Here is a 27037-nt window from a genome sequence, read left to right on the forward strand (position 1 = left end):
TATAACTGCGCTCGAACTCGAGCTCGCTCTCTCTTTTTCGCCCACACTATATAGTCTTCTCTCATGACAAGTGCTTGTGCAATTAAGATAGATGCGCAGTCTGCTTTGTCTACGTCCTTACAAAACCACCCCCACCGTGGCCAAGGTCTATAACCCGGCGGATTTGGATGCGGATCTTCTCGAGGAATCCCACTAGCTCTCCTACTCTCGCCACGACCCTGACCCGAGTGTCTGAGTATTATTACCTATTGGCGGAACCCACCGCCAATTTCGCGCTTGATGCCCACCCCGTTGATGCTGCTCACTGGATGTGTTCACCCCTACTCCTGAAGACGGTTCCGGACCAACACCACCTCGCCCCAAGCGAGCCAGAAATGGTTTTGGTGGCGGAATCGGTCCATCAGTCATACTCGACGGCTTCCTTTTCGGGATTGCTCCCCGAGACCCCTGCTCGTGGTGAACCTCCTCCCGCTGCGGTTCATTCTGATGCTGCAGCTGTCTAACCGGCTGGAGTACTTCATTGAGTTGATGCATCATCAAAGTTAATCTGGATCTATAGGAAACAGAAATTTGTATTTTGTCGCCATTTTTATGTAACAATAATGGTCGTATTCCATTTTATTTTTCGTACATCCAGGTGATCTAAAACTAATGAAACATAAATATTCTGTTAACATGAGTGATGTATCAATATAAGTTTAGATATGGGGTCGGCAAGGCCCCCGTTTTATGGCGTTTTTCTCGTCTTTAATCGAAAACAATTACAAAACAACACTTGCTAAAATATGAAAACAAACAGTACATTTTTTATTTTTGTACACTTCGAACTGATATGCTCAAACACATCTAAACTGTGCGCAGCATTTGTGCCAAAAATGCAAATGAAAGGATCACTTTTTTTATTTTAAAAAGATATTTTTCAAATACCTCTATTTTTAATAGAGCCTTTAGTCTGGAGGGCATTATATTAGTTGTTGTCTATTTTGTAATTAGTTTATTTTGTTTAAAATTATAAGGTTTATTTTACACAATTTCTATTCCATTTCAGCAAAATCCTGGGATGGTGTACCCAACAAAAATTTATGTCTCCAAATTTCTATATTAAACATTTTATAAATTAGATTAGATTAAATGCAAAAAAGATTACCATTGTCATAGAAAAACAAACGAAGCAAAAAAGCAGAATACTCAAACAATATTAAACAAAAATATTACTGCAGTGCAATTGTGAAAATACTTCTGTTTTGGTTGCACTATTTGCACTCTACGGTAATTTTCAGGCTGAACTTCTTGGCAAAAAACAAATGCACTGGGGGAAGAAGGCTGCTACGTGTGGTTATAAAATATACATGTTTATGTATGCACTCAGGTGCATATATATTTATCTTTATGTGTTATCTCATTACATAAAGGCTTAAATAAATATTTAATTCAATTAAGATCAACAAAATTTGTATGTACATTATGCCCCACTTAGGTATGATAGTTTATATAGATTTTCTAATTATGTTTCCCACAATGCGTACAAAATTTGTTTGTTTGCTTGTTTTTTTTCGGCTAACCCACAACCCATCTGTAATAATAAAAACGACGAATTCTCTACAACGGCAAATTCAATAAATCACCTGGCGTGTCACAACGTAACTCAATACAATAATAAACTAAATTTGTATGCCACATTATAAATGTGGGAAAACACGGATGGTCGATTAAACCAAATCCGCAACATTCGTATGCTAACACACATATCACACACAATTTTTAAATCATTTGCGCACGTATCGAAACAAACGGCTAAATATGTCTCGTATAGAGAACTACCACGGCTCAAATACAGTGTTCCTAGTCGGTGTTCTAATGTCAGTTGTAGGGTTCGTTTTTATAACATTCACCTTAATGGCATTGTGCTACAGGTCAGTTGTAGTACATAGAAACTTCTCCCTGTGTCTAAGGTTAGTTGAAAAGAAGTAATGAAAAAGCCAGCTCTAAATACAAATACAAATTACAACCACAAAAAACAACAAAAAGTACCTTGAAAATAATTTTCAAAATTACAAAACAACACTTGCTAAAATATGAAAAGAAAAACAGTAAATTTTTTAATTTATTTCGCATTTTGATATATTTTTCTGTGTCGTAATTTTAAATACATGTGCGTTGTTGTCATTTTTATTTTCATGAATTTCCAAACCTTCACAATATATAATTTCTAACACACTTACAACATCGGTGCTAAGCGCACTAGAGTATCTACATATCTTATTATATGTAAATCTGTATATACAACTCAAATTATGTATGTTTATTTAGTAAAATCACTATATATATCTAGATAAAGCGTTCCTCCACGGCTCACAAAATGGAAAATATAGGATAAACATCTACGAGAAAAGTTGTAAAAATTGGGTTAGCCCAATAAGGGCCAATGGGTGTTTAAATACTCATGAAAACTATGATAGTTTGAATATTAGCGACAAACTCACCAGCTTGTAATAATAATATAATTTTCTTGTAATGTAAAGACTAAAGATTGATCTAGAAGGAGAATTCTCATACAGCATAGTGTTTTGTGGGCTACCCAAAAGACAGGTTTCTTAGTGGTCCAAAAAATTATAGTTGTGTTATCGTTTTATACAGTTTCGGGCGTCGTCTGTGCAATAGAAATTATTTAACAGCGTAACATATCGCTGGCCAAAAGCCAAGTCTAATGAAAATTAAAATTTTAATGTATGTACTTCATAAATACCAAACGGGTACATACAGTACCGAAAATAAAATTATGTTCCTATGTCGAAAAACTTTAACTGCATTAACAGCAGGATGAAAATAAAAATAAGATTTCGTTAAACACATTAACATGTTTCCAAAAAAGAGTATTCTGCTATTTAAATACCCAAGCTATATCTGAAGTGCTTGCGCAAGTAAACAAATGTTGTTCGTCTCTATCAACTCTATGGTCTCCAAAGCAAACATTTTAAAATTTCATGAAAATCTTACTCGCCGTTTAGGAGCAGATCGTAAAGGGTTAATTGAAGCATTTGAAAAGTTTTTACATATCAGGATGCCCGATTGAGGAAAGAAATTCCCATTTGGAACCTCATGCCTCGAGGCCCGGTATATCTCTCGACGGCTTTAAAACCTCGTTCACGCTATAGTTGAAAGCGTAGCAAAGCTTTCAAAAGTTGATATGTTTTTTTTAGAAATCATCAGCAATATGTCCTTATGGTTTTATTAAATTGTTTTCTGATATTAATAGTATGTCTCTACTACCAACGTTGTAGATATCAGAAACATTATGATATAAAAATAAACATGCTTGATCGATCAAACAAATTTAAGCTTGTCCGTGGTGATCTTTCCAAACTCTCGTTCCAGAAGTTTGTGCACTTGCGTCAATACAGTGTGTTTGTTGTTTACTAGTGTGTTCTGAGTACATACTATAAGCTGTATAATATTTTTCGCTCTCGATTTATGTAACAAAATCAGACATCTTATTTAACTGGAACTATGCCGACTATTTCTGAAAGACTCCAAAATTGTAGATGAAATAATTGTTGTATAATCCAGGACATAAAAATTAATTTTTTTTTTGTTTTAGATTATATTTTTGTAGTAAAGCTTGGTTTTTTTTTAGCGTAGCTTGGGTATGTTCGCCTAGTTTTAAAAAAGCTTGCAAATCTTGCAAATAAATAAACCCAAATTTAATTATACATTTTTGGACCACTAAGCCTTAATATACGAGAAAATTATTAGAACTATCAAAAATGTATTATCTAGATAATCAAGATTGCAAAATTTTGATCATATCGGCTCATTATTATAGCCAGAATAAAGAAAATCATTTCCCATTGCTCACTCAGCAATCTCGGGCTTGCTCTCTCGCTCTCTCTCTCTCACTCTCTTTCCGCTCACTCTCTTTGTCTGTCTGTCTCTACCTATCTTGCTCATCGGCGCGGCATGGATAAGCGAGATATAACGGCCAGATCATCGCTGCTGGGCAGGGAAAGAGAGAAGATATAACGAACGGTGCGATATGGAAACAGATAAAATATTTTCCCATGAGGTGGAAAGCGAATAGAAGAAGTGCAGGAATAAGATTACATACAATAGTCGGCACAATTATTTTGACAAAGTAAAAATCGTGTATTTTTTAGCATAACTTTTTTGTGACTTTATTAAGAGTTTTTGATTTATTTTTCTTTTAAATATATAACTAATAGAAACTTGAAAATAAGGAAACAATTATATTTTCATTCAAACTTAAAAGGATTTTAAGTAATAAGTAATTTCACAGTATGGCATAAGTATTTTGACAAGATTGTTTAATTTAAATAACAAACTTTAAACTTTACAAAAGTGAATGAATGAAGCAAAATTTAATAAAATCTTTTTAAGTTTGAATGAAAATATATTTGTTTCCTTATTTTCAAGTTTCTATTAGTTATATATTTAAAAGAAAAATAAATCAAAAATTCTTAATAAAGTCACAAAAAAGTTATGCTACAAAATACACGATTTTTACTTCGTCAAAATAATCATGCCGACTAGACTACCTACATATATACAAGCTTAGTACCAGGTATTCTGTTGTCGCGGTACGTCTGGCATGCCTGATTGTATGAGTTACATAAGATCACATACTTATATACAAGCTGAGTACCAGGTATTATAGTTTCGTGGTACGTGTGGAGTGACCTTCATGTACATACATATGTATATATGAGAACATACGAGAGCTCGACGGATGCTGGCGCTTTAGGGCTCGCACACACTGTAGCTCAAATCGGAGCTGAAAGCTTATTTATAAGCACTGAAAAAACAAACACACTGCACAGTGCAAGTGCGCACATTGCAGAACTAGCTGAGCTGAAAGCTGAAAAAGCTTTCTAAAATCAGCTCAGCTTAGTTTGATCGAACAAGCATATTTGTTTTTTCAGCAAGCTGATTGCTGATTTTGTTCAGGTGTATTGAAACTTCGAAACATTGTTAAGCGATATTACGGTTAACTCAGCGCTGGGGAATAAGCGGGATTATTAAAAATCGTTCAAATAGTTTTATTTCTATAATTTCTGGAAGGCGATAAATTGGGCAAAAATATTTTATTATTTACTATTTTCATATGTCAATAATAAATATAAAATACTATGTCCCCAAGTACAGTAAACGCTCGAAAGACATCACAATGTTTATTATTATAAAAAATAATTAATAATTGAAAAATATTATAATAATTCGTAAAATAAAAGTAATACGAATACAATACGCAACGGAAATGTGGTTGAAATACACGGAATTAAAAAAAAACGAAGAAAACTTCCGTCTGGCTACTGTATTTGATGTGATGTAATAAGTAAATAATAATATAATAATAATAATTATTAAGGAGAGAGACAAAGGGAAGCAACGGCTTTTAACTTTCAGAAATCAGATCAGCCGACAATGTACGCACCTGCGAGCTGATTCTGCCTGAAAAAAGCTCTCAGATCAGCTGAGCTTTCAGCTCCAATTTCAGCGCAGATTTTGGCTGCGCTGTCAGCTACAGTGTGCGCGAGTACTTAGTGTCTGACTGTTGATTGTCTCTATTTATTAGACACACGCACATTTCTAGTTATGTACATAGTATATGTTACAATGTACATATATACACAGCTGACATTATAATGTCTTTTATTATGATAATTAAAATCTGTGTGACAATTTGGCTCGTCAAATGTCCACAATTGCAAGTCAAAAATGTCGGAAAATTGTATTCGTCAGATGGGGAACTATGAACAATTCGACCATCTAAAGTATGCGGATACAATCTATGCTGGTGTATAACGAATTTTCGCTAACGAAATTGTTAGATATTTTACTAGCAGGGGTACATTTTATATATGCGTTTTATTTACAAAATTAAAAAGAAAATGAAAGTAAGCAGAATATCTATAAATGCATATTTATTGTGGGATTGGCAAGATTGGAAGCTCCGCCAATATTGGAGAAAACCGATTCTGCGGGAAATAAACGGCAGGGGTCGTCTTCTATTTACTTTGTTATCTTTCGAAGCGCACAAAATCGACTTTGCCTTGTGAAGAGTACATTTCTTTTTAATATCGAATTCCTTTAATCGGCTTTTTTGAACTCGCTTTCTTCCCTCTATTTTGCTTGTGCCAGAAATATAGAATATTTCACTTTATTGTGCCGAAAACCTTTAAGGAAAACACCGAAAAAATTTCTTCTGGATGTTACATACATCATTTGGGCAATGCTCCCCATATGTAAATTAGAGTTCGGCATATTTGTTCGTGCGATAAAAATGTGTTGGAATTTAAGACCTCAGGGTTTTAAAGTATTTGTTTCGGTACAAAAACAATAAAATAAAAAAATTATAGTTCAATTTAACAACGTTGAAGGTGGCGACTTGAGCGGAAAATAAAATTTCTCGCCGATGATTCCTATGGAAACTCTGAGCTCTAGAGCAGGCTATATGGCTCTGGCCTTGAGCGGAAATTCAGAAAATAGATAGTAAAATATGTTTATATACATTTAAGTCAACAATAATTAACTAAAATTCCACTTTAATGCAAAAGTAGGGAATTTGTATTATTTAATGGTTAGAGTACTCCTTTGCGAAGCTCCACTTTTGAAAAAAAAAAATTTGTTACCAGAGTTGACTGCAAGCCTTTTAGAACGCTTAAGCTTCTATATACTTATATAAATTTAAACTCAATACTTGGAACTTCAACAGATAAAGTTCACCGAAACCTATAATGTATAGTATAAAAACACACCATACAAATAAATACGTCGCGCAAATATTTGATTTGTCAATTTTAACTCTTCTCGAAAAAAATATATATTTTTAAGATATCGTCTTAGACATCCAGCGTGTATGGGAAATTGGTCGAAACCGATCTCAAAAAATTACTATTAACCCTAACAGTAACAGCGGGAGTCGTTTCGTTAATTCAGCTTGACATAAATTAATTATTGAATTTCTTGTAGCATTTAAGTGTCTGGCAACGCAGTAGTTGATGTAAAAATGTCATGATGTATGTTGGAAGCTGCCGAGCTTTTTCGGCAACTCTGACTCCAAAATTTACAAGAAAATAATTGCTCCGTTTTTAAGGTTACAATTCGACGTTTATTGTTTGATATTGTTTTGTGTTTTTTGTTCGAGGCCGTGGCCGTGGACTTAGATTTAGGTGTTAGGCGTTTTGGGCGACAACGAGTACTCCAGATCGACTGCCTCGAATAGGAACGACCGACTAGACAGAAGGAAGGGTCGAAGCAGTGGCTTATAGCAAGTAATAACTTTACATATGTAGGTGTGTGCGTGTATGCACTGAGATCGTACATAGGCTGAGCGCGATAACAGAAAGAGCTAATAACGGTTGCTGTTCCGAACAAACCCCCCATTAAAAGACCAGTGATTTTAACAAGATCCTCAACTGGGAGGACGCACAGCTTGTTGACGGCTCGACGAGTGGTTCCAGAGGAGGGCTGCAGGATGGCAACTCTCACAGCGCCATCAGCTCCAGCGATAACTTCGATCACCCGCGCCAAGGGCCACTTCAAAAGTGGCAGGTTTTCATCCTTGATGCAAACGACATCGTTGACCTGGATCGAGGGTTGAGGTGTGCGCCATTTGGCACGTTGTTGAAGCAGCGTCAGGTACTCCTCACTCCAACGCTTCCAAAAGATCTGCTGGGTACAGGAGACTCGCTGCCAGCGATCAAGTCGATTGAAGTTGAGACCCGTAACGTCTGGCTCAGGGAACTCCATCAGCGGACGACCAATTAAAAAATTTCCGGGTGTAGGAACGCCAAGATCTTCAGGGTTTTCTGAAATCTAGATAAGAGGACGAGAATTCATTACAGCCTGGATTTGGCAGACCAATGTCCGCAGCTCGTCGAATCCAAAAAGTGACGATCCCAACGCGCGATAGAAATTCTGCTTGGCCGTCCTCACCGCTGCCTCCCACAAATCGGGTCTTAGGTTGAAGTTCGTAGCGAGGAAATGTAGCTTGACCCACAGTAGCGAAATCCTTGCAAAACTCAGTCCAGGCCGATTCCAAAGGCTGAGGAAGACTTTCATCCCAATGCAGCTTGTCCCTCCACATGCGCTGCATGATTGTGTGCTATGGTGACAACACGGAACGCTTGGTGTGCTGGTCAACACCGATTTGGGGAGCAAATGTAAACAAAAAGTTGTCCTTATGGGGCTCCCAAATGAGCCCAAGCGCTTTGGTTACATCACTGCCATCATCCAGCTTCAGAAAACTTTCCCTTTCGGCCTCTGGAACTTTACGAAGCACATCAGGGGAATTGGAACACCAGAGTGGTTTCCGACCCCAATGGATACAAATAAGACTCATCCATGGCTAGCTGATGCATAGCTCGAATAGCTAAAAACGATGCAGGCTTAGTCCCATAGGTGACTGTGTTTAATTTGAAGGTCTGTATGTCGTCGTCCACAATATGCATTGAAGCATGGTGTCAGGCATTGAGACGCGCACACCTATACATTTTACCGATATCACCTGTAAGAGCAATGGAAAGTGTACGAAAACGGATGAGTGTGTGAAATAGCTTGGCTTGAATGGTGGGACCAGACATAAGCAGATCATTTAACGAAAGACCAGATGTGGTAGCTGCAGAGCCGTCAAATACAACCCTCCGCTTTGTTGTGGAGCTGTCCTCTTTGATGACGCAATGATGTGGCAAGAAATATTTTCACTTGTGCCTATCTTCCAGGTACTCCTTCATGAATGCCGAATATTTTTCATGAAGAGCTTTATTACGCACGAACTTGCGCTCCAAGTTTTCCCAGCGCCGCTTTGCTTGCAAATAGGAATCTCCCAAGGACTCTAAACTTCGCTTCATAGGCAAGCGGACAGAGTATTCCCCTAAGAGTAAGCGAGTGTGATGGTTGACGAAGTGTTCCTCGCAGTGAAGTTCCTCCTTGGTTGACCTAGCGATTGGCTTAAAGATGTGCTCAACTTCCCAAAATTGACGAACCAAGTCATCGAGCCGAGTTGGGAGCCGAGTGCCCGCCACCAGATAGAATCCATCCGAGATGTGTCTTCTGTAGCAAAGGTAATCCAGGCGCCAGCTGAATTTTTCCTACACACAGCAACTCAAAAAAAAGTCCGGCTCCGATGAGCAGATCAATCCGATGCGGCTTGTGGAACGAAGGATCAGCAAGCTGGATATTCAAAGGTATAGGCCAATTAGCAGTGCTAATTGAGACGCGAGGTTGACTGTCCGTAATCTTCTGGGGAACGACGGCAGTGATGCTAGTGGTGAAATCTGAAATCCGCGATTTCAGAACGAGATCCAGCGAGATATCTTAAGTTGAGAAGCTAGCATCTTCTATGCCAGTGACTGCAGTAAGCAGCTTGGTTTTTTGCAGCTGAAGCTGTCGAGTAGTTACGAAATGCAATTGCGAGCCCGAGTCCAACAATGCGCGACATGGCATGAAAGTTCCAGCACTGTTTTTGACGAGAACGACGACGGTGGCTAATAGAACAGGCTCAGACGGAAGCTGGAATATATGAGCTTGCGTCAAGGAGGGCGACAATGCTGCCATGGCGGTATGATTTGGCTGCGGCTCGTTTGAAGAAACAGTACGGAAGGGCTCTGTTGGACGAAGAAAGTCCAGAAGAGTGTGGTGCTTCAATTGGCAAGTACGGCAGGGACCTGATTTACAATCTTTCAAGTGATGACCCTTTCGTAGGCAATTGCCGCTTAAGAAGAGCCTCTTTGCTTCCTTGTGACGATCATTCGGCGATAGAGTTTTGAACCGTTGACAATTGGCAATCATATGGTTCGTGCCATCACAAAAAACACAGGAAACAGGAGCGCACAATGCTACAAACGATTTTCGATGATGCGTACTCACGGTTTTTCCTGACTTGCCAACCTGACCATCTGCCCTTGCATGGAGTGGTGAATGCCTTCAAGGGTACGACATCTTTGTTCCAGAAATGCAGATAATTTCTCCAGGATAGAATATCGTGATTCGACGACGCTGCTTTCCATTTAACTTGAGTCTGCCTGTCCAAATTCTTCCAGAGTGCGTGGACGATGATGCAATTAGCTATTTCCTCCTTAGTTGCCAGCGCTTCCAACGCGCGAAGATGTGAGGTAGCGGCCTCCGTAAACGCCCGCAGCGAAACAACAGAGGAGTCCCCACGCGCCAGCCCAAATATTTCTCTAATGTGTGCCTGTAGAATGAGACGTTTATTAGCAAATCGATTTTTGAGAATATCTAATGCGGTATTGTAATTAGCCTCGCTCATCTCCAACGAACTAATGGTGTCTAACACCGCTCCGCTCAAACAAGACCGCAAATGCTGTAACTTCTCGATAAAAGTCAGCTCAGCTTCACTATCAATAACAGCTGTGAACATGGAATAGAAGCTTATCCACTCTGTATAAGCTCCGCTGAGCTTGGGCAGCTGCAGCTGTGGCAAGCGCGATCGATTGGCCATGTACATTATGGATTGGGATTCACTTGGGTTCGTTTAAAACTTGGAACAATGCGTGGGCAGCGAACACTTGCCCAACTCACGCTGTAGAATGGTCCTCAATGATAGGATGGACGAGTCAAATTTTCCTGGTATTTCACTGGACATAGATTCAAAATCCACTTCCTCCAAACTGGTGTGTGCCACAATAAAATTGGATTTCAGCTCCGTCAATGATTCCAACAACACTCGCAGATCATATTCATCCCTTTGGCGCAGCTTTTCACGATCCATCTCTGTGCGTATTGACTCTAGCCTGTCGAAAATGGCTCTAGCCTTCCGCCTCATAATGGAAATCCGCGATGCAGGGAATTGGGTGTTGGCTGCGTTCGCACTAACCCTTTCACTAGATGGAGCATCGCCAACTGTCACTGTATCACCGTCATTGCCCATAGCCAACGATCCACTCCTTCTATTATTTTTCCTTTTGCCCATGGTTTTGGCTATTTATTGTTGACGCGGAGTGTGTGAGTCGATCACAGTTGAATAAAGATGATGCAACGCGAGAGTTCAAAGGAGATCAAAATGTTTTGCGATCACTTTCGCGGCACTGTTTATTTGGGTATGTCCAAAATGTAGGCGCCGGCAAAGCAACGAAGCGACGACCGAAAAAGAACCAACAGTTATGCACAAGAGAGCGACCGAGATGTTTCGCACTGTTTTAAGCTCGAATTCGAGGGAGAGATATGCGCAGCCAGCCACGAGAGCTGGCTGAAGCAAACGACGAAAGAGGAGGCGAAGAAAACTAACGGACCACGCTTGGAACTCTATGCAGCCGGTCTTGACAGTGCGCTGCGCAGCAACGAAACAGACGGCGAAAGAGAAGCGAAAACGAAAAGCGGGTCGCTAGAACTGCCACGGTCGGCCACAACGATCTTTGGTTCGCTACTTTTCGACAAATGTTACGTCAAACCTTTGAATTTGATTTAACGAACTACTTGAAACACTACTAACACACGACAAGTCCACGGCGATCACGTCGGGGTCACCAAAATGTTGGAAGCCTTCGAGCTTTTTCGGCAACTCTGACTCCAAAATTTACAAGAAAAAATTTGCTCCGTTTTTAAGGTTACAATTCGACGTTTATTGTTTGATATTGCTTGTGTGTTTTTTGTTCGAGGCCGTGGACTTAGATTTAGGTGTTAGGCGTTTTGGGCGACAACGAGTACTCCAGATCGACTGCCTCGAATAGGAACGACCGACTAGACAGAAGGAAGGGTCGAAGCAGTGGCTTATAGCAAGTAATAACTTTACATAGGTGTGTGCGTGTATGCACTGAGATCGTACATAGGCTGAGCGTGATAACAGAAAACTGCTGCTGCTTCGAACAATGTAAATGTGGCATCTGCCGAAAAGATGTTGCAAAAGTCATTTTTTGAGCGAGTGCTTAAATTATTTTAATGTACATCTTTCCGTTTTAAAAACTAAACCATTTTTTCAGTGAGCAGTAATTTACTCAACTTGTATGCAAGTAAAGTAGAATCGACGTTTATTGTAATATTAATTATTTATTCAGTCGAAGTGAGATTTATTGCTCAGCGTTGGACGTCTTAGAGAATCTAAATTTACCTAAAAATGAAAGTCTAAATGTTAAGTCTTGCATCTGCTTGCATGGCACACGCGCAGGTGTTATGTTGATTAGTGGTAGTTTCTCACGTTCCACGGCCCCATAGTTGTTGTTGGGCTGTCTAGGCAAGTGTCTTTGTCAACGCTGCAATTCTCGTGTTCTGTTACGCGACGAAGCATGTGCTGTATTTGGTGCACATGAAAATGTTGAGCTCATTGACGCGCTGCAGGGTCGAGAACCAAATGCAGAGGGAGGGGTATCCGGCAGGATCGGATAGCTACTCCCCCCCTTGAGAAGTCGCCGTCCCCGGCGCATTTAGTCTTGCCATTAATCCATCGATTTGCCGGGCGTCGCGTTTCTTCGTCAAATATAGTTTGAGCATGGCCATGCCACATACCAGGCCACAAATACCTAGTCCTAGGCAGAATGCAAAAATTGGTCTGGAGCTTGAGGAAACTTCTTCCTTTATCTCCTTGATGAAATTGAGTTTCTCCTCGCTCAACTGGTGGAGGAATGGCAGGCCCAGCACCCTTTTATGCTCGGCAACATTTAGCAAAGGTGAAGATGCAACTCCTGGGTATCGGCTTTGAACGTTTTTGCGATTCTGATACCGTGAACCATTTATGACGGCATAATCGTTGAACGTGATTAGATGTGTCCCTGAAATGTTGAGCGCCGCTCTGCCGTCGAAACTTACTGCTGCTGGGTGATGATTGATGATAACGATCCCGTCGTCGACTAGTGTGATGGGGCTGAGGTGGCTGGGTTGAGACTGGCAGTGGGCCACGCCACCGGAATATAATCCTTGGGCACAGGAGTCCGTTGTCGGGGCTTCGCAGAATGTTTTTGTGGTCGTCTGTTTGCAGTCCGACACTGTTACTATCTGGTAGTTGCAGTCGGTGACGATGTTATCGTCCAGTTAAAGGATGGTGTCGTTGTGGGCGACCGAGAAATTGAATGACAAAGTGTAATATGCTATTTGATTGGAAAACTTTGATTTTAGATAATTCTAAAATGTTAGTTACAATAAATATTATTGAGCTGATTAGAGAAAAAAGAATTTAAGTCATCATGGTCTAATATGACCGGATTGATTACGTTAACTTTGGCAAGGGAAATGGTGATCATGAGATTACTTAGTTCGGATGCCAACATTCTGTTCCTAGCCAGCAAGGTCTCGTACTGGTGAGCCGAGTCAATTTTCTTTCCCTTTGCTGTCTCTAGCAATTTATTGACTGTGTCTGTTAAGCGGTTGATTTGCTCCTAAGATTTAGAATTCATGCTTATCTGCCTGTTATTTGATTCAATAAGTTGGGCCTCGTTTATTCGTATCTTTTATAGGTCGTCCGCGTCCGGAGTTCCGGCTACCACCTTTAAGACCGAGCCCAGGATGTTTAGGCTCCTAGCAACTCAGTGGTGCACGCTAATAGTGGCTAACATATTTCGGATATGGTCGGTATCCACCATTAGTAGTTTTCGCATGTGCGACTGTGGAAACATCTCGGTCAAATTTTCAGTCCCGTCCGCCATTCGTTCGTAATCTGTTAAGTTTGACGAATGCCTAAGGTAATTTATAACGTCCCATACGAGTATGTCGCCGTCCAGTATCGGTACGTAGCCAGAATGTGAGTAGTCTGTTATGTGAGCGGTTACCAAGGCCACCAGAAGGAGTATCATGTGAAACAACCTAAGGAATGAAAGAAAAGGATGCTTGGTAATCTGTAATCCAGTCTCTGGGTATGAATGTAAGTGGAGCGTCAAACATAGTCGGCTAAGTCGAAAGCTCACGTATGGGCGTAGGGGCATTACCTGAGATTGTCTTTGTGCACCACCCTCCCCCTAATTAGGACCGTTGTCCCCAAGTCCGCTTCTACCGTTTCTTTCACGTAGAACGGGGTTAGTTTATTTCCGAGGCGTTTGTTGGTTTTCATTAATACCTTTTCACCTACTCCAAAAACTCGGTTTTGATGCGTTTGGTTGACTCGATTGTTCTGCACAAATTGAGCTTTCCGTACCCTGTTCTGTAAAAATATCGATCAGCTTCTTGTTAGTTACCGAGTATACTGACCTGTTGTACTCCGTGTTGCCTGGAGGAAAAGGTCGACTGTGTCGACGATTCCCTTCGCTATCTTGAGGCATCTCGCGATTTCCAACAGAGTACTATGGAATCTTTCCAGTTGGCCGTTTGAAGTGCTGTGGAGGAAAGGCGCATTCACAATGGGGGCTGCAAAGTTGTTTCGAGCTCAGCGATGGTTCATTGTCGCAATATATTTGTCTAGTATTGGGGAAAATGTTCAGAGTTGCAATAGTGGGGCCTTTATATCCGCAATCGTGCCGGAAGCTATCGGTTGTACAATGGCAAATTTCGAGAATTTGTCCACGCATGTTAGGAAGTACTTCCTATCCGTTGAAAAAATGTCGACTTGAAGCGTTTCATCAGTGAACGACGGGACTGGCGTTGGTCCCAGCTCCTGTTTTTTTGGATATCGTACTTTGCTCTAGAGCAAATCTTGCAATTCATGACTACCTCGCTTGCGAGTTTAGTCATTTTTGGGAAATAGTAATCGGCCAAGACCTGTTTTACCTTTTCCTGAGCAGCTCTATGTGCTCGATGGTGTTCGATTGTGACAATCTCCTTTCTTTCATTTTCATTGAAAATGTCTGCGACCAGATTCTTGCAATGCCAGAAGTTGATCGACGGAAAAGTACGTACTAGCTAAAGTCGCAAAATCACATTGCACTGCGTTTACAACCATAGGGTTTACTGTGGTGTTCACGACCTCAGTAAGCGCATTTTTGTCCGTAAAATTTATTATATGGCGCGTTTTTTCCCCAAAAAGAATAAACATCTGCTTTAGAGGAAAACGCGCCATTTCTAGGACAATTTTATTCCTAAAGCAATTGACAGGCTTGTCTGTCGTTTCTATCGTGTAAGTCACGCTTCGCTGTGTATTGTCGCTGCGTCAGATTGTGGCGCGCTGTCTTCCAATGCATTGACGTTTTGTCGAGACAATGCGTCTGCGACATGGTTTTCTTTGCCTGGTTTCTTTGCATGGTTTCTTCGCAAAAACCCCCGTTCATTAGTAGCAAAGTGACGCACACCGTTCTTTAGTGTCCTTGAAATCATAGTTATTGGGCGACCGCTTTGTGAAAGGACCGCCCCTATGCCATAAGCAGAGGCGTCGGTCGTTGGGTCGAACGGTTTTCTGTAATCTGGGAACATCAATATTACGTTTTCTGATGCTAGAATGTTCCTTAATTTCTGAAAGGCGCTCTGGACCTCGCTCAAAATGATAGGTGTTTTTTTTATTTGTATTTGCTGATGGACCCATTTTCCCCTTTTTAAGAAAGCGGTCGGGCAATTGACGTGAAATCTTTCACGAAGCATCTGTAGTAACATGCCAGGCCCAAGAATGATCTTGGGCCGAACAACGTTGTTGGCTCGACGTACTCCTGGATGGCCTTCGCCTTCTCAGGGTCCGTCCTCGTGCCAAAAAATTTGACTTCTCTCGAGCGACGCTCATGTTGGCGTCATAGAGGCTTTTTAGCACCCAGTCGACGTGTTTAACATGGTCGTCTTGAGACTTGGAGAAAATAATTACGTCATCGACATAGACGTAGCATGTTTTGCCGATTTGTTCGCGCAAAATATCATCGATTGCTCTCTGGAAAATGCTACCTGCATTTCGTAGACCAAAGGGCAGTTGGCAAAACTCGTACTCTCCATTTATGGAAAAGGAAGTCTTCTCTCGGTCGCGCTACGCCAAGGTTATTTGGTGGTATCCAGACTTCAAGTCCAGTGTTGTGAAGTATCTGGCAGTACGCAAGTTTGCTAAGATCATTGAGATGCTTGTCATCGGGTATTTTTCGGCCACTGTTTTTTGATTGAGCTCCCGAAAGTTCATTACGAGACGTTCCTTTTTATTGCCCGCCTCATCAGTGCCTTTTTTGTCGAACACAACAATCCTATATGGTATTATTATATGGCGATCTGGATTGGCGAATGAATTTGTCTTTCAAAAGGCTCTTGACCTCGGATTCGACAAAATCAGCTATACTACGGGTACAGCTTGGAGTAAATTGGTTCGTCGTGCACAGTGCGGATAGTGGCCACGACCGAAGAATTATAAGTCAGAGCCCCGTTAGGGTCGGCAAATGCCTTACTCCTTTTATTTAACATTTTTATGAAGTCTGAACGTCAATAACGTTTATGTGGTTGACGTCTATGCACTTGTGGAATTTGATTAACTCAGTCGTGTTACCGAATCTAAGTGTACCGTTCTTTAAGCACAATGTCGCCTCTATCTGCGATAGCAGGTTAAGGCCAATGATGCCGTCAAATGATGATAACGATTCCAACAAAAAAAATGGGGAGGTCTTGCCGAATATTGACAGAAGGCATTTCTTCGAAATTTTGTTTGTCCCGTTGATTGAGTAGACGGGAAAGGGTTTCTCGAAAGGGATGACGCCGCGAATCCATTTACATGGCTTGATGTGATTCTTTGACGCACCCGTGTCAAACGAACGGCAGCAGGGATCTTCCCCTAAAAAATTGACTGAGTCACTCCCGTACTCTAATTCGCCCTCCGCTACTATCTCAGCGACAACCTCAGCCGCAGCTCCATTGTAGGCCGTGTCGGTCTGGTTGTCCCCGGCTGTAGTGTGCTCTATCCTCTGCTGCCAATTTCTCGAGGTGCGCTCTGACGCATTTGTTTTCCTCGCAAAATTGTGATTGCGTCCACCAGACCCGAAAGGTTTTTAGTAAGCAGTGGGCAGTCTAAATTTGGAAGAAGAAGGATCTACATCCATGGGCTCTGGGCCGTGGGCCCGAGTTCTGCCGCTATCGGATAGTTGGTTGGATCTTCTCTGCTGTGCGTTCGACGCGTCTTGTATTTTGTCGTAAAGATGACTTTTACAGGAGTCCACGGCTCTTGTTTGCCCTGGAGTTGTGCTTGAGTTTGGCGCTGTCCCGTTTTTTAAGCCTTTTCCTCCATGGCCCTGGCGTAATTTGCAGCCAAAACGCTGCGATCTTCGCTAGATTCTACCCCTTCTTGCCGTCTTGCCGGAAATACTGCTGTTTTCAATATTCTTCTTAACCCTGAAACGAATACGTCTAAAGCGTCGTCCATGGCTTTTTCGTTTAGAATGCCCGCTGCGACCGCATTATGGACCATTATGTTTTTCTTGGTAATGAGAGAGAGCTGCTTCTCAATCTCGTCATAGTATTCCGTTAAGGACAGGTTTCCCTGCCGCATGGTGGCCAGTTTTTGTTGTAGCTCACTGGAGTTTTGTCGGAATACGAACTATCCAATCTACTCAAAATTGCCTTGAAATTTAAAACTCTATTGAAAGATGACAGGACGTTATTTGCGGGACCTTTTACTTTATTCCTGATGATGCCCGTCGCCATGTAATGTCTAGCGCTGCCCTCATAGAGCTCGAAAGTTTTATAGGCCGCCAGCGCTGCCTGGCGCCAAGCCATGTCTAATGGCTGATCACACTGGACATAGGGATTTATTGCTATCTGCTTATACGCTTCAACTTTCGGGGCAGGCGTACTTGTGCTCGACTGAGCAATCTCGGCTTGTAATTTCTGTAACCTGGTCTCCAACAGCGAGCCCTGATTTTGCAGTGCGGCCTCTATAGCCGATGCGAAAGTTTCCGGATCCATGATGTCAGGGGAACGTTCGTTGCTTCCAGTCAAACGGAGGCCCCTAAGACACAAACGTAAACTATCGTCGCTATCGGATTGTTCTTTTTTGCTATCCCCTGGGTCTTGCTGACCCCACACAGTGAAACTAAGCTATCGGACCGCTTGAAGGATTTGAGGTCACTATTAGGACTATCGCCCATTAGCAACTTCTTATTTTATTTTTATTTTTATACCCGATACTCAAAATGAGTATTGGGGTATATTAGATTTGTGGTAAAAGTGGATGTGTGTAACGTCCAAAAGGAATCGTTTCCGACCCCATAAAGTATATATATTCTTGATCAGCATCAATAGCCGAGTCGATTGAGCCATGTCTGTCTGTCCGTCTGTCCGTCCGTCCGTCTGTCCGTCCGTCCGTCTGTCCGTCTGTCCGTCCCCTTCAGCGCCTAGTGCTCAAAGACTATAAGAGCGAGAGCAACGATGTTTTGGATCCAGACTTCTGTGATATGTCACTGCTACAAGAATATTTCAAAACTTTGCCCCGCCCACTTCCGCCCCCACAAAGGGCGAAAATCTGTGGCATCCACATTTTTAAAGATACGATAAAGCCAAAAACGCAGAATCGTAGAGGATGACTATATGTTCTAGAGTGTAAAATCTCAACCAGATCGTATAATTATTATAGCCAGAATCAAGAAAACAATTTCATTCTTTCTCGCTCTGTCTCTCTCTAACACACAGGTTTCATGGTCGGCTTTGCCAATTGCAAAATATGAGTTCAAGGATCTCAGAACCTATAAGAGCCAGAGCAACCAAATTTGGTATCCACACTCCTGTGATATCGGACCTTGACCGTTTCGTGTCTAAATTTCGCCACACCCCCTTCCGCCCCCGCAAAGGACGAAAATCTGGGGCATCCACAAATCTCAGAGACTATTAAGGCTAGAGTAACCAAATTTGGTATCCGCACTTCTGTTAGATCCCACTATAAAACGTATATCTCAGAATTTCGCCCCACCCTTTTCCGCCCCCACAAAGGACGAAAATCTGTTGCATCCACAATATTGCACATTCGAGAAAACTAAAAACGCAGAATCATAGATAATGACCATATCTATCAGATTGCTGAATCTGGATCAGATCAGATCATTTTTATAGGCAAAAGGAACAAATCAATTTTCTGTGGCTACGCAGCGCCCGACGTCACGCTCAGACTGATTTTCTGTCTCTCTCGCACGCACTCTTTGTCGTGTCGTTTAATATTAGCAGCGTCTGCCGGAGGAGAGCCATACTGACTTAGTATCGGGTATAACTGTAGAGTTGCGGTCTCCGCAGCAACTCACAACGTTCCCCCTCGTTTCCTTTCATACTTGCGCTTCCAAAGTAAAATCTTTAATGAATAATTTAAGTTAACTTCTTTCCGCCTTGTATTGTGTTACCGTACTTTCCAGTAGCAGATAATTTTATGATTTGTACATTCCTATTTTTTCACAGTTTAACTGTCCATAGTTGAACTCTAAACATTAAACATTAAACATTAAACATTATTTTTCGCCCATACAAATAAGCAAAACCCTAACGTACATACATTACTTGTGTGGAATTATAGATTTGTTCGCAACGGCGTAATATAAGCTTTATTTTATTGTAAATATCATCAAACGTCTCTCTCTAACACACACGTAGCATAGGCGGCTTTGCCGACTACAAAAGCTAGAGCAACCAAATTTGGTATCCACACTCCTGTGATATCGGACCTTGACCGTTTCGTGTCTAAATTTCGCCACACCCCCTTCCGCCCCCGCAAAGGACGAAAATCTGGGGCATCCACAAATCTCAGAGACTATTAAGGCTAGAGTAACCAAATTTGGTATCCGCACTTCTGTTAGATCCCACTATAAAACGTATATCTCAAAATTTCGCCCCACCCCCTTCCGCCTCCACAAAAGACGAAAATCTGTTGCATCAACAATATTGCAGATTCGAGAAAACTAAAAACGCAGAATCATAGATAATGATCATATATATCAGATTGCTGAATCTGGATCAGATCAGATCATTTTTATAGCCAAAAGGAACAAATCAATTTGCACTGGCTACGCAGCACCCGACGTCACGCTCAGACTGATTTTCTGTCTCTCTCGCACGCACTCCTTGTCGTGTCGTTTAATATTAGCGGCGTCTGCCGGAGGAGAGCCATACTGACTTAGTATCGGGTATAACTGTAGAGTTGCGGTGTCCGCAGCAACTCACAACGTTCCCCCTCGTTTTATTTTCATTTATTTATTTATTTACTTTTTAAATGAATTTAATTTTGATTTTCAATTTTAAATATCTCAGCCGCACTTACTCAGTATTATTTTATTTTTACTGTGTCGCGATTACCAAAATTCTTGAATAAAATTGTACAAAAAAGAGTTCACTTACATGGTTTTCTGCGGCTTATACCGTGTTTTATTTGATCTAATTATTAGTTTCCTTCAATTAATTATTAATTTCTTTGTGGGCGTCGATGTGGGAAGCGAGAGATTTCCCTTCAGCTTGTTGTTATACCCGATACTCAAAATGAGTATTGGGGTATATTAGATTTGTGGTAAAAGTGGATGTGTGTAACGTCCAGAAGGAATCGTTTCCGACCCCATAAAGTATATATATTCTTGATCAGCATCAATAGCCGAGTCGATTGAGCCCTGTCTGTCTGTCCGTCCGTCCGTCTGTCCGTCTGTCCGTCCCCTTCAGCGCCTCGTGCTCAAAGACTATAAGAGCTAGAGCAACGATGTTTTGGATCCAGACTTCTGTGATATGTCACTGCTACAAAAATATTTCAAAACTTCGCCCCGCCCACTTCCGCCCCCACAAAGGACGAAAATCTGTGGCATCCACAATTTTAAAGATATGAGAAAACCAATATCCAATGACCATATCTTTAAGACTGCGGAATCTGAATTGGATCGTATTATTATATAGCCAGCATCAAGAAAACAATTTCATTTTTTCTCGCCCTGTCTCTCTCTAACACACACGTAGCATAGGCGGCTTTTCTTAGAGTAAAACATTAGCGCCTAGATCTCAGAGACTACAAAAGCTAGAGCAACCAAATTTGGTATCCACACTCCTAATATATCGGACCGAGACGAGTTTGTTTCAAAATTTCGCCACACCCCCTTCCGCCCCCGCAAAGGACGAAAATCTGGGGATATTCAAAAATCTCAGAGACTATTAAGGCTAGAGTAACCAAATTTGGTATCCGCACTCCTGTTAGATCTTACTATAAAACGTGTATCTCAAAATTTCGCCCCACCCCCTTCCGCCCACACAAAGGACGAAAATCTGTTGCATCCACAATATTGCACATTCGAGAAAACTAAAAACGCAGAATCATAGATAATGACCATATCTATCAGATTGCTGAATCTGGATCAGATCAGATCATTTTTATAGCCAATAGGAACAAATCAATTTGCAGTGGCTACGTAGCGCCCGACGTCACGCTCAGACTGATTTTCTGTCTCTCTCGCACGCACTCTTTGTCGTGTCGTTTAATATTAGCGGCGTCTGCCGGAGGAGAGCCATACTGACTTAGTATCGGGTATAACCGTAGAGTTGCGGTGTCCGCAGCAACTCACAACGTTCCCCCTCGTTTTTACTTTTTGATGCGAGGGATTGCCCTTCAGCCTGTTTTTCCTTTTGTAGATGTTGATGCCGGGAGTAAGGGATTGCCCTTCCACTACTTTAAAATTTAGGTTTAATTATTAATTTCACCACACTTGTCGACGTTTATTGTAATATTTATTATTTATTCCGTCGAAGCGAGATTTATTTTTCCTCGTTGGAGGTATAGGAGATATATAATAAAATTTGAATCAAATAGGTAATTAGATGGAAAGATGTTGGACAGAATTTCGCTGCCGTTGCAAGGGAAGTTCTTGTACCGAAAAGTAAAAACGCAACCATTCATATGTAAGGTTTATTTGTGACTGTAAAAAAATGCTTAAGCGACGTAAGAATATGGACTCCTTACACGCAGCCGACAGTGCCATGTATTCTGCCTCCTTGCTGCTAAGTGCCACGCTGCGTTGTTTCTCTGATCGCCAAGAAATTGGGCCACCTGCCAAAAAATAAACATAGCCCGTATACGACTTCCGGTTAGTTCGATCGCCGCCCTAATCCGCATCCACATATCCAGTAAGTGGCTGGTGACACCCTTTGTAGTGTAGTTTGAAGTTCATCGTCGCTGCCAAGTACCTCAGAACGTGCTTCACACCAGCCAGATGCTCTGCGTGCGGATCTTTGTTCCTCTGGGCCAACTTTGCAACTGAATGCAAAATGTCCGGTCTGGTTGTGAGTGCCAGCCACATCAGCTCACCAATCATGGATTGATACATGACAGGATCAACCTTTTGACACTGCTCATTAGTACAATCCACCTGGAACCCCGCATCCAACGGAGTAGCCACTGGTCTACATTTGTCCATGTCGTGAGCTTGCAATAGTTCCTTGATGTATTTGCGAGTGGCCTATGGTGATAGGCCCAAGCTCACCTTCACGGTCCACCTCCATGCTTAAAAACAGCTCTGGAACACCTTTGTCGATACATTCGAACGCATTTGAAATAGCCGATTTGATACCGAGCATGTCCTCTTTGGACTGGCATGCTATAAGTAAATCGTAAACATATACCAAGATTAACGATAAGTTACCTTTCCCTCTCTGCTGGTAGAGACACGGCTCGTTGTCACAGGAAACAAAACCCAGATTAGTCAGGACGCCATTCAGCTTTGAATTCCATTCCCTTCCTGACTGCTTCAATCCATATATTGCCTTTTTAAGCAGCATAGCATTCGCTGGATAAGCTCGATCAATGTACCCTTGTGGTTGCTTCATGTACACCGTATCGCTCAGGTCACTGTTGAGGTATGCCGTACATACATCCATTTGGTTGACATATAATTTCAATTCTGCTGCTAGCGCAAGAATAAATCGCACGCTCTCCAGTCTGCAGACTGGAGAAAATGTTTCCGCATAGTTTATGCCGTACTGCTGGGAGCAACTTTTTGCCACCAGCCGCGCATTGAAACGTTCGATTTGACCATCTTTGTCGCGTTACAGGCTATATACCCATTTGCATCCAATTGCTCGTTGTCCTGCCGGTAAGTCTGCCAACTGCCATGTCTCGTTTGCCATTAATGCCTCATATTCGCGTTGCATCGCTTCGGACCAATGTGATGCATGAATACTGATCAACGCCTCCTCGTAGGATACTGGAATCTTTACGTCGCTGACAACCAGAGCACCAAGAATGTTGTACTCCTTTCTCGGACGGCCAGGACGGCTCCCGGTTCGAATCAGCCTTGGGCTGCCAGGTCCAACGCGAGGAGCTGGCTCATCTGACTCAACCTTTTCTGTTGCGCTCTCGTACCCATCAGTACCGCTGCTATTGGGATTCTCCCCGTCAACGCTTGCACCATCGCTGCTGTCTCCACCGCTGCTGTCAATGTCATCAGTATCGCCGCCAGACTGCATGCTAACTTCTGCCTTCGGAAGCTGTGACTGTATCCTTGTCGTCTTGGATCTCCTCAAAGAGAACATCTCGCCTCTCAATCACCTGATGAGACACAGGGTCATACAGTCGATAGCCCTTAGCCGGTACTGAATATCCAATTATGCGATATTCTTTGCCTTTTGGTTGAAGTTTACTCTTCCTTGGACTCTTGTCCAAAGCTACTGCAACGGAGCCAAAAACTTTTAGATGACCAACAAAAGGTTTCTTACCAGTCCACGCTTCCATAGGCGTCATACTGGTCAGCGCCTTGGTCGGTGATCGATTCCGTACATACACAGCTGCGTTGACTGCCTCAGCCCACAAGGATTCGCCTAGTCCTGACTGGACCAGCATACATCTTGACATTTCCACCAGAGTGCGGTTTGCCCTCTCAGCAACGCCGTTTTGCTGTGGAGTATACGTCACTGTCAGCTGCCTCTCGATTCCATTAGTTTTCAGAACTTCATCAAACGATTTGTTGACAAATTCACCGCGATTGTCGCTCCGGATACATTTGAGACTTTTTTCCGTTTGCCGTTCAACCAGGGTTTTGAACTCGACGAACTTCTGGAAGACTTCATCCTTTGTCCGAAGGAAATACACAAATATACGCCTTGATTTGTCATCGATGAAGGTTAGAAAATACTTTGATCCAGCAAGCGACTGTGTGCCAAAGTGCCCGCACACATCTGCATGAACTAGCTCCAATATATCTTGAGCTCTACTGGTGGTTGCAACAGGAAATGGTTGCGCATGAATCTTGCTGACCATACATGTTTTGCAATTCATATTCGCCGGGAAAACCATATTCCTTTGCTGATTAAATCTTTTATACTGCTGATGTTCAAGTGGCCGTACCGTTTATGCCACAGGGCACCATCAGCCTTAACCGCTGCAAAACAGTTGTTTTGTTTTCCTCGAAGCATATACAAGTTTCCAACTCTGTTCGCCTTTACAATGCATTCGCCATTTTAGATAACTTGTGCATATTATTGTCCAAAAGTGACGAAACATTTATTCCGTACAGCGCTGCTCACCGAGAAATAATTTCCATTCATTTCGGGCACATAGAGAACATTCTTTAACAGCAGCGTGCATATCTCTGTCTTCAGCTCTACTTCCCCTTTTTCTTCAGCTTTTAGGAAACCGGAGTCAGCCAGACCAATCATTTCTGTGTGTTTCTCGAACTTTGTGAATAACTGTTTCTCACAACACATCTGGCTGGTGGCACCACTATCCAAACACCGCATACTCTTTTTCAAATTATCTGCGTCCAACGCATTTAATAGACTGCACTGCTTGTTCTCCACTCTTGCTGCCTTTTCCACATTTGCGCTCTCCTTCTTACACTGAGCCTTCATATGCCCGCGCTCACCACACTTGAAACATATCATTGTATTGTTTTTCTTCTTTTGCGCTCTGTGCGCGGCCGGCTTATGTACTGCGGTATATGCCTTTGCGTATTCCTTTTGATCTTCTGTGTTTCCCTTTCGTTCGCCTTCTTCCTTCAATTTTACGCATAGAACATCGAAAGTCGGCAGACTGTCGCGCGTCTCTATGGCGACAACGAAATTTTCGAATTGTTCTGGAAGGCTTGACAACAAAACAATTGAGCGCAGTTCATCATTTAGCTCGATTCCTACTGAGCCAAGGCCATCAAGAATATCCACGAACTCATTAATGTAGCTTGAAATGCCTTGCCTTTGGTCCATGCGCTTGCTTAGCAATTTCTTGTACAGTTGAACCTTTCGTAAAGGTCCACTTGGTTGATGAACACTTTTTAATTTGTTCCATGCTTCGGACGTCTTACTGCAATTTTTAATGTATCCCAACTGTGAAGTTTTCACATTCAATGTGATCATGGCCAGCGCCTTTTCATCCTTGGCCTGCCAATTCACACCTTCGGGAACATTCGTTGGTAGCAGGTCACTAGATGCCACACTCCACAATTCAGCGTGCACAAACACATACCGCATTTGAATACACCAGAAGGCATAATTTCCCTCCTCTAATTTGTCTATTTGATACATCCCGCTCATTGCTGATTATCGTTTAGTCTCTGAGTCACACCGATGTTAATAGTTCGTATCTAAAACAATCACATTACTTTTTAATTTACAAAATCCGAATCTGGGCCCATAACCTGTTGGACAGAATTTCGCTGCCGTTGCAAGGGAAGTTCTTGTACCGAAAAGTAAAAACGCAACCATTCATATGTAAGGTTTATTTGTGACTGTAAAAAAATGCTTTGCTCGCAGGCAGATAGAGACCGAAAAAAGGGAAAACAAAAAGGGAGATAAGAGAACGTCGTTTCGTTACGTCTCTCACTCATACGTCTACATATTCATATGTCTGTCAATACATGCGTGCATTGCTAGAGATGGTCATTCTTCAACAAAAGATGATAAACGAAGTGCAAGAATTAACATGAGAACATAAGTAGCGGTCTTTCTCTCTATGTTTCCCCTACCGATTCCGACGCTTACGTACAAAAAAAGCATTGTAAAGGTTACATAAATCATATGATTACATATTTACTAACTGCGTATTAAGGTAAACCAGCGGAAAACCAAGGTTCCCGCTCGTTTTTGATGTCCTTTGAATGTTTCTTTACCTATGTATGCATATACAAATGTCCCTATCTGCATAATTTTTTCAGTGCTTATTTGTGAAAACATTTCACTTGAATGGCTGTAAGAATCCTACATTGAGTAAAGAAAAATGGTCGAAAAACTGTTGTCATTTTATGTTGACGACGAGGAAGTCGAAATGTCTATGAAACTCTAAAAATTAAAAGAAAAAGATTTCCCATTATAACACCTCTTGCTGCTAGTGCTCGATCGCTTTAACATTTCCAAAGGCCTCCTAAGTAAAGATCCTTTAGAATGGCATTATAATGAAGTTATTAAAGATACTTCAAATTACAGCCGAGACTGGTTTTAAACTTATTCATGATTAAAAAAAATTAATTTCAGAATCAAGAGAATACTCTAGCCAATATCCATTAATATCTTTAATTTAGTAAAAATAATCTTAAATACTTATTGTTGGCTTATATTATCTTAATGTTTTGAAACATACAATTAATTCAATCCGATCAGAGCGATATATTGAGTAGCTGTAATAGAAACCATCGGCAAGAAATAGTATTTGCATCGATATTGCATCAACCCACAACCCATGTTTATAGTATACTACATGAATATAGATTAGTTTAAATTCGATTAGAATAGTTAGATGTTGCCTATTATTATCTTTTCGCATACACGATTTGAAATATCACTTTAATTATGTGAATGATGATGATCACGGCTGAGCCCTGAATAATGTTATATTTATAAAACATAGTTCAATAAGTCGCCGGGTATATGTATATACTTTTAAGCTTAGTTCAATTCCAGAGTGATACATTTTATTTTTTGTTTTGGGGAACTTACTTTTTTTTGGAAACTGCAAATACACTTTAGCCATTATTGCCATGGACTTGTAACATGTTGCGTTGTCCTAATGGAAAACGAAAATCGGTACGCATCCCTATTTTAAAAGCCTAAATGATCGTGTAGAATATTGAATTATGTATTTGTATATGTATTTGTAGAGAAAAAATCATGTTGTGCAATTTTTGTATGTTTTCTTGGGTATGTGCCTCATATCAAAGACTATACAATACCAAGATGTTGCATGAGGAACAAATGCCTTTTCAATTTTCGTTTGACGCTTCATGGTACGGGCGCGCGGGGCTAGTACTTCAATTCTCTTTTA

The 27037-nt window shown here is 41.5% G+C and overlaps 1 protein-coding gene across 24 annotated transcripts in view; it reads left to right on the forward strand.

Annotated features, from left to right (window-relative positions):
* Positions 1-27037, forward strand: part of LOC108160402 (disintegrin and metalloproteinase domain-containing protein 11) — a 551474-nt gene that overhangs the window by 443753 nt on the left and 80684 nt on the right. For 18 of the 24 annotated variants that reach the window (XR_004471659.1, XM_033387853.1, XM_033387852.1 and 15 more), the window contains one exon: positions 1814-1952. The exons of 2 other annotated variants lie outside the window; for them this stretch is intronic. Coding sequence is in view for 21 of the 22 variants with exons in the window: in XM_033387853.1 (XP_033243744.1) it covers positions 1814-1952 (139 nt within the window). In the remaining variant the exon portion in view is untranslated. Of the gene's footprint in view, positions 1-1048; positions 1348-1813; positions 1953-27037 lie in introns of those variants that run through there. 4 more of the 24 variants (XM_033387865.1, XM_033387858.1, XM_033387871.1 and 1 more) reach the window with 3 other exon arrangements.

The sequence above is a fragment of the Drosophila miranda genome, chromosome XR (assembly GCF_003369915.1).
Source record: "Drosophila miranda strain MSH22 chromosome XR, D.miranda_PacBio2.1, whole genome shotgun sequence".
Taxonomy (NCBI): domain Eukaryota; kingdom Metazoa; phylum Arthropoda; class Insecta; order Diptera; family Drosophilidae; genus Drosophila; species Drosophila miranda.